The 21,760-nt window shown below is 44.8% G+C and overlaps 1 protein-coding gene across 1 annotated transcript; it reads left to right on the top strand.

The window, feature by feature from the left end:
* Positions 1 to 6,618: 6,618 nt before the first annotated feature.
* LOC308416980 (eukaryotic translation initiation factor 1-like) lies at positions 6,619 to 7,041 on the top strand (the record flags this gene model as incomplete). The annotated part of the gene is made up of 1 exon (XM_080912072.1): positions 6,619 to 7,041. The coding sequence occupies one exon, from the start codon at positions 6,619 to 6,621 to the stop codon at positions 7,039 to 7,041; it is 423 nt and encodes a 140-aa protein (XP_080768198.1).
* Between the last annotated feature and the right edge of the window lie 14,719 nt (positions 7,042 to 21,760).

Below are 21,760 nucleotides of genomic sequence, written 5' to 3'. Positions count from 1 at the left end.
CGATCTATTCAGTCCTTATGTCTTTCCTTGTCCAGATGCCCATCGTTCCAGAAAAATAGAAACTTAAGTTGTCGGCTCCCCTGCAAATGTACATACCAGCTATATACAAGCCACGCTGAAGACATACGGAAAACACCACCCTTCTGAATATTGTCAGTTCTGGCAGTCTGAAGGTTTGAAATCACTAATCAATGAGCATCAAAACTAAAATCCCTTCCTAGGGGCTTGGAGTGATGGCTTTGTGGATTAGGATGCTTGCTGCTCTTGAAGAGGATCCGAGTTTGGTACCCAGTACCTACACTGAACTCACACACACAGGTGTGTGTGTGCACATGTGATACAAATGCAAATAAAAAAGACATCGAAAAGTCCCTTTCAGACTTCCAAATTGATGCCCAACCTGTACCTGAAGCTGGAAATAAAATCGAAGCTCTAAACACTCAGACTTATTCAGGATAAAGTCTTTATAGCTTTGGGTTTGCTGACTTGGGATATCTGAGGAAAGCTCTTCACTCCAGCCTGTTTCCAATGCCTGCTGCCCCCTGTACTAGACGGAACAGCAGAGCAATCAGCAGTGGATGGAAGGAGCAAGCTTTCTGCTCTCACGGAGCACTTAGGTCGGTAATCATCAACACAGGCACAGGAATTACGACAGATCTGTTTTCCATATTTCTGCACAAGAGTATGTTCTCTGCTAAATTTTTAGTGAATTTTTAATTGAGCGGCCTTCTGAGTTGAAAATAATTCTTCAACAATATGCATACTGCTTAGCATATCATTGTCTTAAAACGTAATTGGAAAATCTAGTGTACCCTGGGTTAAATGCAGGCATTTAAATTACCCATAAAGTTCAAATGTGCAGGGCGTGGTGGCTTGTGCCCATAATCCCAAAACAAGGGATTCAAGGCCGGCCTTAGCTACATAGCAAGTTTGAGGCTAGCCTGAACTAAATGACACCAGACCACAAAAGCAAACAAAAGAGTCTGAACGCATTTAACAGACATCATAACCTCCTGAGAGTTTGCTGTTGTTCCTGAACTCTAGAGTGTGCTTTTGCCGGAATTATCTTGGCTTTCATTTTCTGACAAATGCAATCTCTTGACTAACTTGGTTTTTTTTGTCCCGAGAAATAGCAGTCCCATATGTGTAACTCTTATGAAGGTCCCAAATATTTTTCACTTCATAATTCTACTTCATGTCTGCAAGGTAATTGGAATGGATTAGACATTCCCTAGCAACGTCTTTCGGCTGTCAGCCGCTCTGGAATTTAACATTTCGAATAATTAAAGTGCATTGCTTAGAAAAGGCAAGACATTGGGGAAATTTTTCAGAGGGTGACATTTACAAAAAGAATGACAGAGAAGGTAATGTCGCCAGTGAGTTCAACCTAATAAGATATTGGTGACCAGCAAGCTAACATCTAGACCCAGTCCAGTCCCCCTGGGTGACTCACTGTACATGCAGGCAGGTTCTCTACGTCACCCCCTCACTCTGAGCTTTAATTCTGCTCTCCAAATTTAGCTCTCCCTCTCAGACAATTTGGTGATACTTAAATTCAGTACACTGGGTCTCTGTGAGTAATCCTGCTTAGTCTTAAATAGAACCCAGGTGCGCCGGTGCATTTAAATGATACATTTTTTGCTTGATACCACCACCAATCAGGAATCGTGTACCAGGTGTTTACTCTTCAGTATCAGAGGGCATTAAAATGATTTCCTTCCATGTGCAAAACAATTTGAACAGAAAAATTTAAGCCACGTCATCCCTCCCTAGCTCTGCCCTGAATGATTGGTTAAGCTCAACATCACAATATTTCTAATTTCACAGGACAATAATTTAATCTTCTAGATCAAACAAAGCCAAGAGACTGAACGAGGGAGGGGGTGTTTGCAAATTATTTCAAGACCACATCTCTCTAGTTTTGCAGTGCATAGCTTGAGCCATGGAAATAAATGAGCACACAGAACTTTCTGACCTGAAGTCGGGTGACAAGAGTAAAAAGACAAAGTGAGCCCAAGCTGCTTCTTCTTTGAATTTCTTTTTGTTTAGGTTTTTTTTTTTTTTTTATGAGTAGACTGTAGCTTTTTTCAGACACACCAGAAGAGGGCGCCAGATCCCATGACAGATGGTTGTGAGTCACCATGTGGTTATTGGGAATTGAATTCAAGACCTCTGGAAGAGCAGCCAGTACTCTTAACCACTGAGCCATCTCCTGTTTAGATTTTTAATTGACACACAAAGATTTATACAGCTGTACATGCTAATTAGGAACCATGTAATGGTTGATACATTGTATATCTTGTATAAGATTTACATCAATGCACTTATCTCTCAAACATTTAACAACTCTTCCTGGTTTTGTTTTATTATGTTTCAAAACCCTTTCTTCTAGCTATTTAAATGTTCAGTACTCAGTACCCAGAAGCTTCCTATTCTTACCTGGCTGTCCCCAGGAACTCTTTCATAAACTCCACTCCCCCTCCCCCTCCTTCCTCTCCTCTCTCCTCTCCTATCCTCCCCCTCCTCCACCCTCCTCTCCTTCCCAGTGTCTGCTAATCACCAGACTACTCTCAAGAGATCTGCTCTTGCAGATTCACCAGGAGCGAGAAAGTGCAGCGTCTGTCTTTCTGTGTCTTACTTGCTTCATTTAACTCAATGGTCTCCAGTTCCATTCATGTTGCCACAATTTCATTCTTCTGTGTAGCCGAGTAAGTATTTAACTTCATACCACATTTTCTTCACAGACAGTTTTGTTTGTTTGTTTGCTTGTTTGTTTGAGTGCTGGGAATTGAACCTGGTTCCTCTGGTAAAGAGCAGCGGTTAAGAGCTCTTAGCCACTGAGCCATCTCTCTAGCCCTCACATTTTCTTTACACATTCACCAACTGATGGACGGACACATAGTATGTCCATCTCTTGGCTGTACACATGGACACGCAGATGTCCCCTTGACATGGTGACTTACTTTCTCTTGGCTGTGTGCCCAGCCCCGGATGGCTCCGTTATTTGGTAGTTCCATTTTTAATTTTTTGAAGAATACATTCCTTCCCTTTTGTAAGAGCTGTATTTATGGGGATTCTTTTTAAGATCAGTAAATCTTCAATCGATCTGCTCAGGAATGGCTTATATTCCATTATTTAAAAAGGTGGCTTTTCTGTTCTCTCAATAGAAATCAGCAATGCTCCTTCCTCACACATAATTCTGCGAAACCATTACTTCTTAGCAAGCATGTGGATGTGTGTATGTGTGTGTGTATGTATGTATGTGTGTGTATATGTGTATAACATTTTTAAAATTCAAAATAAGAGGCAAAAATCAACAAATACCACAATAATGACAACCACTACAACTACCACCACCATAACAACAACAAATGCTACAATAACAACCACCATTACCACCACCACCACAACAAACACAGCAAGGGGGACAACAACATTAGGTTCCTCTTCTGCTTACTTGCTTTGACTTTTGGTGAAGTTTGTTTTGAATTTTGTTTTCTCAATAAAGAGCACTGTTTCCTTAACCTGAGAGACTCTAGCAGGCCACAGAGACAGAGTCTCACAGGGACATCTGTTGATGAAAAAATATCCATCAACAGGTTAAGAAACATGCCAACAATCCCAAGAATAAACATATCACATGATCATCTGGTTGTCATTTGCCAGGGTAAGCCTCTTGACCCACAGACTTGTGGGAAATCTCTTGGTAAAACTGAATAAATGCTTACCCCTTTTAATTGATGTTCTTTAACCATCTTTTAAAATTCACTTCCAAGAAAACAAACCCTTTTACTACCCATTTGTAATACTGTATGTGAAAATGCATATGACTTACACACAATATGTGTGTGAATGTGTGTGTGAGTGTGTGTGAGTATGTGTGTGAGTGAGTGTGAGTGTGAGTGTATTGTGTAAGTGTGTGTGTGTGAGTGTGAGTTTGGGTGAGTGTGGGTAAGTGAGTGAGTGTGTATGTGTGTCAGTAGGTGTGTGAGTGTCTGTGGGGGTGTGTGTGAGTGTGTGTGTGTGTTGTATGAGTAAGTGTGTGTGAGTGTGAGTATGTGTGAGTGAGTGTGTGGGGGATGTGTGTGTGTGAGTGTGTGTGTGTATGAGTGTGTGTGAATGTGAGTTTGTGTGAGTGTAGGTGAGTGTGTATGTGAGTGTATGAGTGTGTTTGTGTGTGTAAAGCTTATATTATTTTCTTATTTTGAGCATTTTCTGTTTTTCTCATGATGGGACAGCAATCAAATCTCAAATGAATTGCCTTTCATTTCACCAGCTAAGAAAACAGGCCTCTGGTCTCTGGGACTGTTAGAACTCATGGCAAAGGAATGCTAAGTTTATAAGAACATTAAAGGGAAAACCCACCTTTTGAATTATGAATTTTTATAGCTCATTTTATTTTTAGAATTTGTTTATATAATATGAAACATGATAAAAATAATAACATTGGCTTAGTTTGGGCTGGATTCCTGGTTAGTCTGAGGAAACCCTGAAAGCGTGCAGAGAAAATAATTGATTTCAATTCTTCTCAAGCCATAAAAACCACATAGAGCTGAAATAGACTGTATTAAGTGCATGAAATGAATTGGAGCCCTGGTGTAGATACAGAAAAACTGAATGCAGATTTTTCTCAGTTATATATACCAACACATTGTGTGTTCTGGTGAGACTTGATTGGTGAGGTCAGGGGTCTCAAGCCATGCTGCATATTAGAATTCTTCCACAAAGAACACCAGTGGCCCTCCTCAGACCAGAACAAATTAGATCTCTAGAGCGGTAACTCACCATCAGCATTTGCAATGCCCCGTGTGAGCCTCACACCTAGCCAGGGTCGAGAATCCGTTTGCAGCGTCCTGTTTCAGACGTGGAATTAATCAGAGGCTGCAGAGACTTTTCAGTTGGCAATGCGCCTGAGGCACAGGCATGAGGGCCCGAGTCTGGATCCATGACACCCGTTTAAAAGAAGCCTTGAGTTCAGAAGTGCTGGGGAGACAAGAGCCCTGGGGCTCACTCAGTGGAATCTCTGTTCAGCCAGAGACTGTCTCAAAGGACAAGCTAGAAAGTGATGGAGGTGCACACACAGGCACGCGCACACACTAGATGTGGCTCTGACATTGCATCTCTACCACCAGCAGATAGCAGTAGAGGAGGGAAGAAGAGCAGGCCAGGCACCAGGTGAAGCCGTCTACACACGGTGAACGCTCCAAAGAACCTTTAAGGATTAAAGAGCTGGTTAAAGCTATTCTAATGCCACAGGGTTTGGCTCTCTCCTGAGACTTGGGTCTAATATTTGGAATTCTCAGTGACTGTGACCAAGGAAAAGTGTTTGAAACCCCAGAAAGGGCAGGAAAGGAGGAAATCCCAGAATTAAAAAAAAAAAAAAAAATCATTCTTCTTCAACAACTTCTTTTTCCTCCAAAAAATCTGTGACTCTATGGAAACATCGATTCCTTTATCTGCCATCAGTCTGTCTGCCTGACTGTCATCTGTCTGCCTTCCATGTGATGTTTTGATACACGAATACACGATGCAATGAACGGATCAATTAATAACCGCTCAGCTCGCACCGCTGTCTTTCCTGTGGTAAGAACATCTTAAATCTACCGCTGGCGACCTAGTCTGCGACGCGTGTTTAACAACTGAGCTCACCGGTCTCCAAAGCTGCTGGTCTTGTCCGTCTGAACCTTTGTGTTCTTTAGCACATTCAGCCCACTAGATCTAGTCCTTCTCAAGTCTTCATGCTCTCATGATTATGACGTTAAAAGAATCGTTGGGTTGAAAAGGCTCCAGGAAATCTGATGCCCTCTTCTGGCCTCCATGGGTACTGCACACATGTGAGGTTCACTTCCACAGACATATGCAGATGCATGTACATGTATTAATGCACGAAATATATGATCTTGGGGTTGATACACATCAGCTCCAGGGGAATTAAGAAGGAAACATAATAGAAACCCACATCTCTTTCAGAATGTTTAGATACACAGCGTTATCATCTTTAAAGTTTGCGTTGGAAGCTACTCTTTTTATCTCCTTCAATCAGTACAGTTTCTACTATGTTCCAAGTGCTTATCCTTACACCCGTGGGTAAGAGGAGCCCTCGTTCCACATCAAAGAAACTTAATCTGTAGCAGAAACTATTGCCAAGATCTACAACAAATGCGGAGAATGAGTGTCCATTTGGGGCTCAGCCCCAACCGGGACATCCAGAACTCAACCTCTACAGCTCAGACTCAGGGGACATCATCGAAGAAGAAAAGGAAAGACTGGAAGAGTCGGGGAACCCGGATTCCTAACGCTAGATCGTGTCTCCTAGCATGGCAGGGATGCAGCAGTCACGGGATCTCAACAATATGGTAGCCCAAACAAGACCTATGTAAGGGCAACACCAGTTGACTTGCCAGTGTGAATGGGAAAAATTCCACAGGGTTCCATCTCTAAATGAAGGGCTACAGACAAGCAATGGATGCTGATAGGGAAGTTGTTTTCAGGTATGAGTCCCTGACAGTACCGAGTGATCAGCTTTAAACATATGTGTGCATAAGAAATACCAAGCCCCAGTCACTGATTCTCCACCAGAGGACTCAACTGCCTCCCCTCAAACCACCTTGCTTCCTGATGCGGTCACACCAAGCCCCGCCCGCCTTCTCCCACAGCCGCCTTCCGCAGGCCGTTTCCACCGAGGAAAAGGAATCGTATCCTATCTCTAATATCCATATCCTCCACTCTTTCGACCCCTTTGCTGATGCAGGTAAAGGTGATGACCTGCTTCCTGCTGGCACTGAGGATTATATCCATATAAGAATTCAACAGAGAAACGGCAGGAAGACCCTTACAACTGTCCAAGGGATCGCTGATGATTATGATAGAAAGCAACCAGGGAAGGCATTTAAGAAATGTGTCTGCAGTGGTCCTGTAACCGAGCATCCAGAATATGGAGAAGTAATTCAGCTGCAGGGTGACCAGCGCAAGAACACATGCCAGCTCCTGATAGAGATCGGACCGGCTAAGGACGACCAGCTGAAGGTTCGTGGGTTCTAAGTGCATGTGGCTCTCTGAAGCTTAAGTGAGGATTTCCTTGCAATGAGTAGAATTTCCCTTCTGCCCCTTGTCACAAGTTTAACAACCTCACAGTTTGTATAACGTAATCATCTGGGCTAGTGTAACTCCTTCATGCAATAAACTGAAAAAAGAAAAGAAAAAAGAAAGAAAGAAATACTAAGTCAACAGAGTAGGTTTGTGTGTGTGTGTGTGTGTGTGTGTGTGTGTGTGTGTGTGATCAATAATAATTATAGAAACCATCATGAGTTTTAGAGGAAATGGGGGCTTGGAAGGGGAGAGAGAAGGGTAAAAACAAAGTAAATATATATGAAAAAATTAAAAACAAATTAAGGTTTGTGTTGGGTTATATTTGAATTTCAAGGTCAAACCTTCAGCAACTTTTGGACAGTCTACAGTGTGTAGCATAGACAGTAAGGTCTGAGGTGTCGTCCAGCAGAGTCAGAGTCAAGAGCACTCACCCAAACCGTGGCCGTCGGCCTAAATACCTGTGGTGCTGTGTAGACTGGTTTCTCTGACTGTTTCCGTTATTGGCTCCTAAGGAGTTAATGGTTCACTTAGTTACATCAATGTGCCTCACGTGGGACGTTATCCCCCCAGCAGCTGGAAGATGTTCTGTACCTCGGAGTCTGGCTTCTGGAGAGCAGCCGAATTTTAAAATGTTTATATATCGTGTCCTCCTTCTCCAAGACACTAAATAAGAATTTTGGAGGAATTAAATTTATAATATGGTGACTGGACATTTTTGTTGTGTTTTGTTTTTTAGCCAGGATACAGTATAATCCCCTTAGAGCACTGTGTTTTATCTATGTAAATATCAGCAATTTTCAGATGCCTGTCCCCACTCCAACAAATTGCAAAAGGCTGTTGGTGATATTTGGCCTCTTGAGAGCTCACAGATTTGTTTATCAACTATGTTCTGCCTTATTTTCAAGCTTTGCCATCAGAAGTGTGAGCTTCAGCAGTCAGCTGCCTGGGCATTTCATCACTACTGAAACTTGACTCTTGTGTGCATTAACTCCACAACTCTACCAGTGTCCTTGAAGATCAGGCCCCAGTCAGCCCTAAGCAGTTCTCCATGGTTATCTGATGATGGGGCTTGGGAAGTGGTTGTTCGGAGAGGGCTTGCTGAGCAGGCACGAGAACCTGAGTGTAGGTCCCCCAAATCCACATGAAAAAGAGGCACAGCACCATGCAGCTGTAACCCCAGCACAGGGGAGGCAGAGACAGGAGGATACCTGGGACTGCTGGCCAGCTCTTCCACAGGTAACCCTTCAAAGCAGAGAGCTCTGGGCTCAGTGAGACCCTGTGTCAAGAATAAAGGGGAAAAGCAATTGAGAATGCCTTCCCATCCTCTCTCTCTCTCTCTCTCTCTCTCTCTCTCTCTCTCTCTCTCTCTCTCTCTCTCTCTCTCTCTCTCTCTCACACACACACACACACACACAGAGATTTTGTAATATGAGAAGTATTGGGGTAGGAAGAAGTATTGGAGGTTATGCGACCTAACGTTCTCAGTCATGGAGTGAGCCTCACAGACCCAAGACACTGAAAGACTTGCCCAAAGTCACTGCATCGAGAAGAGGAACATTTTCCTAGGACTTCTGTCTCCCAGGTCACTTGAACAGATCAGACGGAAAAATTAAGGCCTTCGCAGGAGATCCATCTGAATGGCTGCCACTGAAGAGGGTTGAAAGGCAGTCTTCTCTCTGTGTCCCCAGAAAGGTTCCTGATGAAGGAGGAACACTGAGTGACCAGTCCAAGTGTGTGTATGTATGTGTGTGTATGTGTGTGTGTGTGTATGTGTGTGCAAGTGTGTGTGTATGTGTATGTGTGTGTATATGTGTGCCAGTGTGTGTATGTGTGTATATGTGTGTGTGTATACATGCATGTAGCTGTTAAATGCAGAACAGAAGAACTAACTGAGTACTCCCTTTACTATCAACTCCAGCAACATGTGTCATTCACGATAAGCCATCTCTGAAGTAACAAAGACAGTAAGGCAATTAGGATTGAGGCTCATGTGTGAATTCTGCATGTGTGTGTTTGCCTCGTGTACAGGATGAGTGAGAAGAGTCCATGCAACAGCTGGGCTAAAGTGGGAGTGCTCTTGGGGGTCAGAGTGGGCAGTTTCTCTGTGCTGAGGGTTTTGCTGAGTCCTACTCATGGCTCTCGGGTCCAAATCCTGATTGTGCAAAGGTAAAATCTTAGGTAAGAAAGAATGCCCGCCCAAAGCTAATAGGTGAATTATTTCAGAACAACAGGTTTCACACCTGGAAAAGAAGAGCCAGTCCAGACCAGAGGAAGGGAGAATGTGATCAGAGACTAAGGGTTCATAGATGAACCTTCTTTGAGTGGAAACTTCACACATGGATTGTTGAGCAACTGTGCTAGAATTAGGTAAGTGATCCAGAACTGAAATCGTCAAGCTTCGAGATCAAGCTGGGTTTCTCTCTCAGGAGCAGATGTTAACATAATACATGGTAGACCAGCTGGCTGAGTTCTGAAAGCAGCCGGAAAGGAAGTAGACAGTTTCAGTGTACGGAGAAAGAATAAAAGAAATCATGCTCAAATGATCACGGGGCCCAAAGACCACGTACACCCCATTGGCTCAGCGGGCTTCTCTGAAAGTGGGAACTCAGAGGACTGCAGGTGAACACCACTGCCAACAAATAAATGCCGTGTCCTCAGGAAGGGCCACTCGAGCCAGGCTCCCAAACACTAACAGGCCCAGTCCAATGGGCATGCATTGAGACCCACTAGCGAAGAGCTAAGGGTTTTGACATGATACTCTGAAGAATGTGGCCTGGAACGGGAAGTGTGGTAATCTGGGGTACCGCTCTGTATGAGGTACACACCATACAGGGATTTCTCACTGATTATTGACTGTCACCCCAAGAAATGAAGATTATCAATCTACTTACAGAAGGAGCCCAGGCTTCAGGAGGCTGTCTAAACACCTCTCCGCTGAGAGGCAAGCACCCCACCAAGGCTGTTGTTGGAGTCCCAAGGTTCTGACTTGGCTATGCTGATTTTCTTTTGGGTTTTACAACATTTTGCTATGGTTTCTTCTGGGGAGTCCTTACAGCTATTGTAAACAGAGCCCATCTTTGATTTTTTTTCCTGGTAGTGCCTCCCCTTTCTGCGATCTCTTCCCCCTCCCTGTGTTCTCTTCTCTGGGTTCCCTATCTCTTAGGAGTACAGAAGTTCTGAGGTCACTCCCCGTTTTACTTACAATGCCTCCCAGAAAGAAAGAGTAAGCCACACGCTTGGATGGAGATGGAGAGAGTAGGAAGTGACAATATTTTGACAGCAGAATTCAAAGGAATAAAATTCAAGAAAAATCTGTTTCTGGGTGTCTTATAAAATCCGAGATCCTTCGTCCCACCAGGAGCTATAATAGTCTGAAAACAAGGGTGTGCCCAGGAAAGCTGCCTTTGGTGATCCATCTAATGAACAGGGGAGCAATGGCCATGTCGGAGGGACAGTTCTTATCTCCTAGAAGTGACACAGCCTTGGAGTGGCATCCCTCAATATTAACCCTCAAGGTCACCCTCATACTGGATGATTACTGGCTAGCCTAATTGGGAAAACTGTCTTTTAGGGGTTCCTGAGTGCAAAACCATTTAGCTATTCTAGGAGTTTGCTTACCGTTCTTTTCTTCCACTGTTGGCACATCCTTCTCCTTGGGTGGCCCTCTACTAAAGAGCAGCAGGCACTGTTGGTCCTTCCTGTTAGCAGCATCTTTAAGCATCTTTGATGATGGAGTCCTATCCTAGAAGCTGGTTACATTTTTAGTCGTCCTCAAAGTGTGGTCATTGTTTCAGATATTTATCTTTCCAAGCAGTATATCAGCTACTCAACTAATTAGCACCATAAGAAGTCAAATCAAAACATCAAAATAACAATAAAGTATAGATGGCTGTTTGTTTTTCTCTGTCTTTATTCATTGCAAAGTTTGGTGGATGCATTTGAGCCACTGCCAGGGTCCTGAGCTATTGACCCATCCCCTCGGCATACGGCTAGACTGTCTAGACCGCACACAGCCAGGCCCTTGACAGCACATGTGTGCTGAGGGCCCACATTCCACCTCAATGGCGCCAAGTCTCTCCCTCAGCAAGGTTTCTGCATGTGGTCTTTCTTCCTTTTGACCAGCATTCTTCCCTCAGCTGAACCTTTCTTACCTAACAGCTCTTTAAAAAACAAAAACAAAACAAAACAAAAAAATGTAAGTCAGTAAATGTGAGGATTTTAGTTTCTTTGAAGACACAGAAATGTTATGTGTGAATAGGTTTTTGTTTTAATCCCAGGTGTGGGATATGGGGCTGTTTCAGATTGTCCACAGAAGCTGACTATAATTTGTCTCCTGCTCTAGCAGGGGTGTGATTTTGCCAGGTGCACATAGTTTATGTTTGGAATTCTGGGGACTCTTTAGAGGTTATAAATTGCCAGCGCTCCAAGAGAGGGGAAGCTACTACTGTTTGCTGTTTTCTGGTTGCTGGAGCTATCCTGATGACAAAGATCAAACTTGCCCAAGAAACTCAACTTCCTTAATCGTCAGCAGGAGTCTAACAAGATTAACAGCCCTCTTCCCCTCTAACCTTTCTCTCCTACCTAGTGTCTGGGTGTTGGGAAGGTGGGAGAAGGGTGGGAGAAAAAGAACCCAATAAAGTAGCCAGAAGTGCATTTAAAGAAAGAGTGTCAGGTCAGTACACACAGTATGTATCAAGACCTGGGCTTCAGTAAATGGGAAACTCCCTAATTTGTCAATATAAACTTACTAAGAACAGAGCTTGTTTTTCTCATTTATCCTCCTTAAATATTCAAGGTGTCTTGCTGACTACTTCAAACTTTTCACTCTGGATCTGAAACAAGCTGTCATACCCTGTTGCACAGAGGCGTGGTGTCAGCCACCCAACTAGACTCTAGGGCTGGAAGACTTTATGGATCATGAAACATCAAAGGTCCTTTTGTTTCATGGCCCCAGAGCATTTGCACCAAAGGTCTTGAGCTGTGGCCTTAAGCGGGGCAGGAAATGTGCTTTTGAGTGTGGACAGTTGTTCACTGGGCTGCAGAGTCCTGAGATACCCAGACAAAGCCTTCACTGCTTTAATCGTGGGCGTGTCTTTCTTTTTAAACTTACCTGGATGCTTCAGCTCCTGGGGGCTGAGGAGCCTACCTTCCTTCAGCGGCTCACCTGCTATGCAGTCTGCGGAGCGCAGCAGACTCTCCCTTCTGTCCGCGTGTGTGTGCACCCACGATGTTTTATTCCAGTTGCTTAGAGCTAGGCAACACGCCCACGTTTCTTTCCTGGTGACTCCAGCACTACAAAATGGCTGCGTTTTACCTTTTTTTCAGGGGAAAAAAGCTGTGAGCTTTGTGGACTGGTATTGTCCCCACTCCCTAGAATCATCTGTTGCCCTTCCATTATAAAGACAAGGAGAAAGATTCCAGAAGACTGCAGATTTCTTTTTTATTTAAGACTGCAAATTTCCAATCTGACTCTGCAAACACTGACCTGTTTGCTGCCCTCCTCCTTCTCTCCCTCCTCCTTCTCTCCCCCTCCTCCTCTCCCTCCTCCTCCTCTCCCTTCTCCTCCTTCTCCCCTCCTCCTCCTCCTCTCCCTCCTCCTTCTCTCCCTCCTCCTCCTCCTCTCCCTCCTTCTCCTTCTCTCCCTCCTTCTCCTTCTCTCCCTTCTCCTCCTTCTCTCCCTCCTCCTCCTCTCCCTCCTCCTTCTCTCCCTCCTCCTCCTCTCCCTCCTCCTCCTCCTCTCCCTCCTTCTCCTTCTCTCCCTCCTCTTCCTTCTCTCCCTCCTGCTCCTGTTCTTCTCCCTCTCCCCCTCCTTCTCCTTCTCTTCATCCTCCTCCTGCTCCTCCCCCTCCTCCTGCTCCTCTTCTTTCTCCTCTCCCTCTTTCTTTTGCTCCTCTCCCTCCTCTTTTTCCTTTCCCCTCTTTCTCATCTTTAAATGAGGTTACCCCTGGTAATCCTGAGATGGATTCTGAAAGGGATTGTGGATGTCCTTAGGACTAGATAAAGGCAACACTTTAAGACTTTGTTTCATCACATGACAGCCCTTTGCTCGTTTCCCTGCCCCTTTCTGTCTTTCTTCTTTCTCTCCTTCTTCTCTCTAGTTGCTCCTTCCTCCCACTCCACTCTCTTCTCCTCTCCTTTTGGTTCATTCCTGTATATTTTCTCTTTCCCTGTCACACTGCTCAACTCTTTCTCAGGGGTTGCTGTGCGGTCCATCCAGAAGCTGTTTTGAAGATGAAGCATCCACGTAGCAGATGCTGGCAGTTCAGAAAAGCTACACTGTCTCCAGCCGTAGCACAGGTTGAGAATATATTATCCTTCTTGCTTTTAGAGATAAGTGTGGTGTGCATGATGTAAAACAGTGGAGAAATTCAATACCACACCACAGCTCAGATCTTGGCAAGGAAGCGCTCTCCCCAACCCACTCCGCCCCCGTGGCAGAAACAGGCATGCAGACTGCAGACTGCAGCCCTCTCAGTTTCACAGTCCCCAGCACAAGGAAGAAGCTGCCACAAGACTGAGGGAGCCAGAGTGGAAAGCTCCAGAAATTGATTATCGATATCAGCAAGCAGGATAACTCACATCCTAGGAAGGAAACCGGGCCTTTGAAGCGTGTCTGGGGAAAGCCAGGGCAGGACGACTATTTTGGATTTGTGAACGCAGCTAAACTATTTACAAGCAAAGTCTTCCACCCTTTTATCGGAGAAGCAAACCAGCTGCCCTATTAGGTTTGACGCTGTAATCTGATGTGTGGTAGCAATGGGTTGGCAGCATCCTCTCCCATCCCCCCACCCCGACATGCTCCCCCCCCCCATCCAAGATACGATGAAGTCTCCAGGGATGCTTTAGAAACAAACAAGAAAAGTAATTGTCCTTAGGCATTTAGCTGTTAGGATGGAAAATGGTGGGGCCACAGTGGAGTTTGAACTGTGGCAGTGTTGGCAGCGGTGGCAGGCCTGTGTCCTCACTTCCTTGCTGTGGACAGGGTGATCCCCACAATCCTGGGGGAGAAGATGGACTCTCGCCAGGCAGTGGTGGCACAGGCCTTTGATCCCTGCACTTGGGAGCCAGAGGCAGGCAGAGCTCTGTGAGTACAGCCTGGTCTACAGGGTGAGTTCCAGGATAGCCAAGGCTACACAGACAAACTCTGTCTCTAAACCGTTCTTCCCCTAAAAACACTAACCAACCAACCATCCAACAAACAACAACAACAACCTACTTTAATCCTGAAGAACAAGCAGCTCCAAGTGTTGGACCTGTACACTGCCTGCTAAGGTGTGTGTCTGTCAGCGCAGCACTGGGGACAGGGACAAAGAGGCGGAGTGTCACTGCACAGCTGGGCTAGCTGACTGCTGAGTTCAAAGTTCAGCGAGAGACTCTCTCGAAAAACATAAGAGAGAAAGTGATAAAGACAGCTCACAGTACTTACTGCACACGTGAACATGCACATACATGTTCACACATACAGAAACACATTCTTACAAATGTACACGCACGCACACACATACTCACACACACACACACACACAAAGTGATTTTTAAAATATAATGAATTGAAAGAAGAAAGAAAAGACAAAAAAAAAGTATTCGTGCTCAGGAAATAACTCTGTGCTGAGAATATCCTTGGCAAAGAAAATTTGGAAAAATATGTGATCCAAATATCAATGACTAAGGAAAAGCACAGTGAAGACATAACTTTTAATTTTAATGTTATGAAACCTCTTACCCTCTTCTACACGGAGAGAAAGCACGTGTGTCTATCCCCGGCAAACAAAACGAACACGCAGGACCTGGGTGTGACCCGAAGGCAGGAAAGCCAAGCATGTGGTGGCCTGGCTTCACGAAAGCAGTACAAAGAGTCTCTGTCAGCTGATAGTGAACTGAGCACAGATGTGACCAAGTGGAAAAACCTCCCCACTGTCAAAACAGCCACTGAACATCCGATAAGAAGGTGACAGTTTAGTGGTGGGTACAAGTGAGAGACCTATTGAAGTAAGAAGAGATTAAAAAAGAAACTCAAAAGAAAGAAAATGTGGTATACAGCCAATCAGTGTCCCTAACACAGAAACTCCCAATTTCCAGTGTCCCTGTGTATCTTGCCCTGCCCCATCAACAATTGCTACTTCTAAACCCATGGTAGTTTCAGAACTAATCTTTTTTTTAAAGATGTATTTATTTATTTATTTAATATATATGAACATTCTGTCTTCAGACGCACCAGAAGAGGGCATGGGACCCAATTACAGATGGTTGTGAGCCACCATGTGGTTGCTGGGAATTGAACTCATGACCTCTGGAAGAGCCGTCAGTGCTCTAACCACTGAGCCATCCTCCAGCCCATATTGGAATTAATCTTGTTTCTGCTGTTGTTGTTGTCTTTGTTTGTTTGTTTCCAGAGCTGACTACCAAACCCAGGGTCTTTCGCTTGCTAGGCAAACGCTCTACCAATGAGCTAAATCCCCAACCATCTTGGAACTAATCTTACAGCTGTTCTGACAGCATTCCTTACTGTCCTCTTTGCTTTTGTGACCTCAGCTACCCCCACCTTCCCATCAGCTGCTTGGGAGGTGCCTGGAGTCTGTGCTGCCTTCTTTCTTCAGAGTTCCAGCCCAGTGTTGTTCACTGTTGACAAGGACCTTTTGTGTGTCCATGGCCCACGCATCTGTCTGAAGCCAGGATCTTCACTTTGGAACAACACTGGCGTCGTAACTGGATACATCTAGACCGAGCTCAGTGGCCCCTCTGTTGGGATTCTGTAAACCCCACCCCTCAATTACCTGGCAGTAGCCAGGTATGCTCCGTTCCAATGACCTGACACTATAAAAGGGGCTGCTAGCCCCGTCCTCTCTCTCTTGCCTCTCTAGGCCTCTTGGCCTCTTGCAGCCGTGCTCTCCCACCCCCACCCCTCCTCTTCCCCTCCCTCCTCTCCCTCCACGTGCTCATGGCTGGCCTCTACTTCTCTCTCTTTCTCTCTCTCTCTCTCTCTCTCTCTCTCTCTCTCTCTCTCTCTCTCTCTGCCTCTACCACCCTCTGAACTCTCCCATGATCTGAATAAACTCTATTCTGTTCTATACTGTCGTGTGGCTGGTCCCTCAGGGGGAAGGGATTCCCAACATGGGCCCCCCAGAGGCATCTCCCTTGCCCCCAGGTCTTGCTGCTCCTCCATGGGCCATATGCCCCCCACTCTCTTCATCCTTCCCCTAACACCCTCCACTGTAGCCCTCCTGCTGCACCGCAGAGTTTGCACAGGCCTGTGAGCTGGCCTTGAAAGCATCAGCCTTCATTCTTCTCTCTTAGGAAGCAGTTACTGAATGTCAATCAGCTGTGCCAGACAGAGCCGGGGAGGAAACAGGAAACAGGGTCAAACTGTCTTTGCCCTCTTGGAGCGGGGCCCTGGCTGCTGGCTGACTCTGGCTAATCCTGCAAAGGCTTTGGGTTGTGTTTTGGGACGGCCTCCTTCCTTCCAACTCTTTTGTTGCTTTCTAATTCAGGTCTCCATGGTCCGGTGCTTCGTTAGCTCCATAGCTTCTCCGCCAACTTGTTCACAAGTCTACTTGAAACCAGTTTGGTCGAACCCTCTCTGCTTAACGCACCCTAGTAGTGCCTCACTTACCCCATTAAATGGCTCAAAGGAAGGGATGGCCCAAGGCCTATTGAAACTCTGGAAGCTGCTGCTGTGCCCTTCAAACTCGGTCTTCAAATACCCCCCATCATAATGAATCAACAAGCATTCATTCTGCTTTCAAAACTGGAATATCCATTTAGATCACATAATTGAAATCATTCTGCATAACTATGTTTTTACATCTTTTCATACATGTACTCTACACTTCATGAAATGATATTTTGCTCTGCATAATGGCACACTTTGTAGCCTCTTTTAATTTTCATATTGTGGATATTCTTCCTGTCTCATTAAGTAAGCTTCTAACGCGTCATTTGAATGACACAATATTTACCTTGAAGCGTGATATTTTCCAAAGCCACATGTACCCAGGCTAAAGATCAAATATTATCAAAGGGACAAAAAATAAAAACCAGCATGATCCCGCCTGTCCCCATTTCACATCTGGTTCCCAGGAGTAGCTGTTTAAGAGCATTTAAAATACCTTTTCTTCTACTTTATCTCTATGTTTCCAAACAGCATGTGCGTGCTAACTCTTAAGACTCACTTACACTTTGTCTGCTAACTTCCCAGTATGATACAGTTAATCATTCAACAGATAAATACTGCTCCCCCACCACGTGCCAGGCACTGTTCCAGGATTACAGATCTAGCGATGAGCAGGATAGACAAGGTCATTTGATTCATGAAATCTTAAGTCTAGAAGACACAGCAATTGAAAAAGTGAGCCACTGAGTAATATGGGGGGAAAACAGTGATTAAAAACAAAACTGACTTTCTGAGGTGACAGCTGAGTCCTATGTGCTGAAGAGGGTCTCCATTGTGAACCCCTTGGGCAGAAGGAAGCGCTGTGCATTGGAGTAAGGTCTGGATCTGGGTAACTAAGGCCTTACAAGAGTGGATTTGCAAATGAACTTCGAGTTTTGCTTCTTACAGTAGCCTCAGGACAGCCTATCTGGCCCCAAGCCCCTTCTACCTTCTTATGACTAAGCTTCCTGTCTGGAAAAGCCCGGCCACCTGAGCATGAAGTTCCAAACAGTACGAAGAATGGCAGCGGGGCAGGAGGACATGCTTTTCTGTACGGATGCCAACTCAGAAATGTCTCAACTTGTGCTCTTTTTGGGCAGACCCTAGTCACACTGATGCACTAAGCCGTAAGAGAAACTTGAAATGCAGTGTCTACTCTGGGCACTGAGCTGAAACTCTCTTCCTGTGAGATCAGGGGCCAATTCATAGCCTATCAAAATAACATTTATGTGGAAGAAAGATTAACGATAAAATCCTTGATGAAGTTGGAAAAGAAAACTGTTTAAAGAAGAGGAATAATTTGGGCTTGTTGGTAGTTGCAGCACTTTGGGAAGAGGCTGGAATTCAAGGTCAACCTCAACAAGCGAATTCAAGGTCAGCCCCGTTACTTGAGACCTTACACACCCAGGGGTGCCGGAGAGGCGATGGAGCAGGCACACACGAGTCAGGACAGCAAGCATGGGCATCGCCAAAGGGAAGGTAAAGGAGGCCGCGGGGATATGAGCAGGGCATAGTTTTGTCCGTGTACTTGAGCACATGCTCCTGTACCTGTGCGCGGACACATTGGTGCCTCAGAGCGCATGCGGGGATCAAAGAGAAGCCGCAGCTGTCCTTTCTCCTTCCATTTGGAGACAGGCAGGGTCTCATCCCCAATGTAGACATCAAGCTAGCTGGCCCCTGAACTTGTGGGGATTCTCCTGCCTCCGTCACCCTGTAGGAAGGCTGGAGTTGCAGATGTGTGTTGTAGCTTCCGCTTTCACGTGAGCTCCGGAGAGCTGAACTCCGGTCCTCCCTTTTACATGGTTAGTGCTCTACCCACTGAGCCATCTCCCCAGAGCAGGGGACCTAATGTTTATTTCTATTGCAACTGGAAGGCGTGAAAGAACTTTCAACAGGGCACCAGTGGGACCTCTCTTCCCTATCTACCGTTTCTCTGGTCCTTACCGGTATTAGTGACCAGTTCTTACTTTATATCATTAAACTCATGGCCGCATACAGTATCCGAGTCTGCAGATACCGTCATTACAGGGCCGGATGCTGTGTGAAGACTGCCTCTCATGAGTGTCTGTCACTTTTCCCTTATGTAATCACACATTCAAACACACAGCTAGCAGACACTCCAACCAGTTTTAGGGTTCTTTTGTTTTTTGCTTTTTTCATTGCCCTTTCAAAATTTGGCTGGAGTTCTTATCCAATGATAATGATTACTAATCACCTGACCCTTGCAAGCCCGTTCATCTCTTTTATAACTTTACCATCACACTGATGACTCTTAGGATAGAATGGAGAAAAATTAATACGATCCCTCCGGCATTGTAACAAATTCCATTAGCACCTTGCTGAAGAAGCTTTGAAAGTAACTTTGACCTTGTAATACATATTGAAAATGCACCTCCTGTTTGACATTTTTGAGTAAGGAACAGGAAAGATGAAAAATACTCTCAATACATCCTGGTCAAGTTTCATTTTCAAAAAATGTGACTCCGCAGCAGAAGACCATGGGGTGGCTTTGATTTAATAAGACTCTGCTCTCTCCCGCCCACTCTTCACTGACAGCACCCCTCCCCTACAGCCTTTTCTCCTGAGGGGCCTAGGGTTTTCCCCTTTACTTCTTTGGTTATCCTATTGGCTCTTCCAAGGCTGGTGTCTGTGTTCCAGTATCTCCTGACATTGCTTGAGTTACCTTAGCGGACATTTAACTATTTCCAGGACACATGGGTACTAACAACTTTTTCCTGGAAAGGATCTATTCGCCTCCACCTCTGTTTTTCTGTTTCAGAGAGGACTGTCGCTCTTTCTGCTCCCTTCTGAATGTCCTAACTGTACACTTACAGTCCATTTACAGTCTGTCTCAAAAGCTGCCTTGTTCCCGAGGCTCTCCCTAAGGAATCTGACCTCTGTCCATAGTGTCTTTACACAACCAGCCCAAAGCAAACGTTTCCTAAATGAGCCCAGAAAACCACTCAGTGACGGTGCTGGCTAACTGTTCTGAACACTAGATGTTAAATTTTTTCAACTTCTGCTATTATATACGGAGCAGTTGAAAAGGCTGTGCGTGCTGCTCAGGGTACTCCCAGCCTAGAAGCAGATCTGTACTTGGAGGGTATTTAATGTCCCCAGTTGTTTATGTTGCCCAGGAAGGACAATGTATCCAAATCCACTTGTTCCCTCCGTCGGGGGCGGGGTTTCAAACGCTGGCCCCTGAACTGCACTGACTGGCTTTTCTTACCAGCTCTTTGTCAAAAACTTGTCAGAAATTTTAATAGGTATGAATAAATTTCATGATCTGGACTGAGTATAGAGGTCCTAATATAAACAGTTTCAGAGTTGTCTCTTAGAACAAGAAGCGGTTTCTTGGACGATCATTCTCAAGACATGAGAATTGTTGGGTTGTTTAAAACACGGGACTTTTATTATCGATGTTTGAAAAACGCAGTCTTAGCCAGGGGATGATATGATTTAGGACTAAAGGGGAACTATGTATCTGTTTAATTAAAATTAACATGTTAAATTAATTAATTAAAATTAATATAAAACTATTGAATTATATGGTTTCCAGATACTATCTTTGATAGCATGCTGCAGTTTGAAGGTATAAAAACTAGATATTTATTTCTTATTGCAGCTCGGCTGGTCTTACTACTGTGGTTTTTCAATCCCTCTTAGCTCAAGTTCCCCATTCCAAGTAGTAATTGTGAGGTTCATTCTGCAACCTGTGGCAGCAACTGTCTTACCTGTTCTCCCTTCAGCCACTTCGTGCCCCTGGAACCCCACTGTGTGTCACATTGTCCTATGGGGACCTAAGAGATGGCTGAGCAATGAAGAGCACATGCTGCCTCCTCAGGGGACCCAGGTTTCGTCCTCCGCATCCGCGTGGCAGCTTACAACTGTCCGCAGCTAGAAAACCTCTGACCTCAGCAGACTACTTCAGTGTGTGCGTACATATGCCGCAAACACATCTCCACAAAAGTAACTGTCATTAAAATAGATAAAATGCATCCTATTATTAATTTAAGCTATTCACATTGGACCAATATTGTAGGGGTTTTTTTTTTTCATTGTTAGACATAATTTTTCTAACAAATCAAGACTAAAGTCTAAAACTAACTACTCTGCTTAGAGTTTTTTTTTATTGGATAGTTTATGTATTTACATTTCAAATGTTATTTTCTTTCCTGGTTCCCCCCTCTCCCATCCCCCCTTCCCCTGCTTCTATGAAGATGCTCCCCCTCCCACCCACTCACTCCCACCTCAACACTCTGGCATCCCCTACACTGGGAAAATGAACCTTTACAGGAACAAGGGTCTCCCCTCCTATTGATGCCAGACAATGCCATCCTCTGCTACATGTGTGGCTGTAGTCATGGGTCCCCCCCCATTGACCATACAGCTCATTCATTTAACTGGGCTTTCTATATACTGATTTCTTCCAAGATGGAGTTACAGAAAAGAACGTTCAATTTTAATCATCAGAGGACTACAGACAAAAACCACACTTCGATACTACTTCACGCTCACCAAGATGACTGTGACCACACACAGCAAGTGCGGCTGAGATGTGAACAAAATGGGGACCCTTTTAAGCTGTTGGTGGAAATGCAAAGCGTTGCTGTATTTTGGGGAAGCTCTTGGCTGTTTCTCAATGTTTAAACACAGCTACCATATCCTCTGTGACTTTACACGCACACACCCATCCAAGAGAAATGAACATACATGTTCACATAAAAACTTACACACAGACGTTCATAACACCACATTTCATGATAGCCGAGGAATGGAAATGACTCAGGGATGAACAGCATGTGCAATTTTCAAATAATAAAATTTGATTTGCCCAAATAATGAAGTTCAGTACACTCTAAAAATCTTGAGAGTATTCGGCTAAAGACAGCAGAAAACAAAAGACGATTAGGTGTTCATGATAAATGTTCATGATGGGTGCCTATGGCAACGGGAAGGCAGGAGAGACAACCAGGAGGGTCTGCTAAACACCCTTTTCATGGCGGCTGGTTGCCAAGTATT

This window comes from Micromys minutus (genome assembly GCF_963924665.1).
Source record: "Micromys minutus genome assembly, chromosome: 2".
NCBI lineage: Eukaryota > Metazoa > Chordata > Mammalia > Rodentia > Muridae > Micromys > Micromys minutus.
The sequence above is the reverse complement of the archived record's forward strand: the minus strand, read 5'-3'. Positions and strand labels throughout refer to the sequence as shown.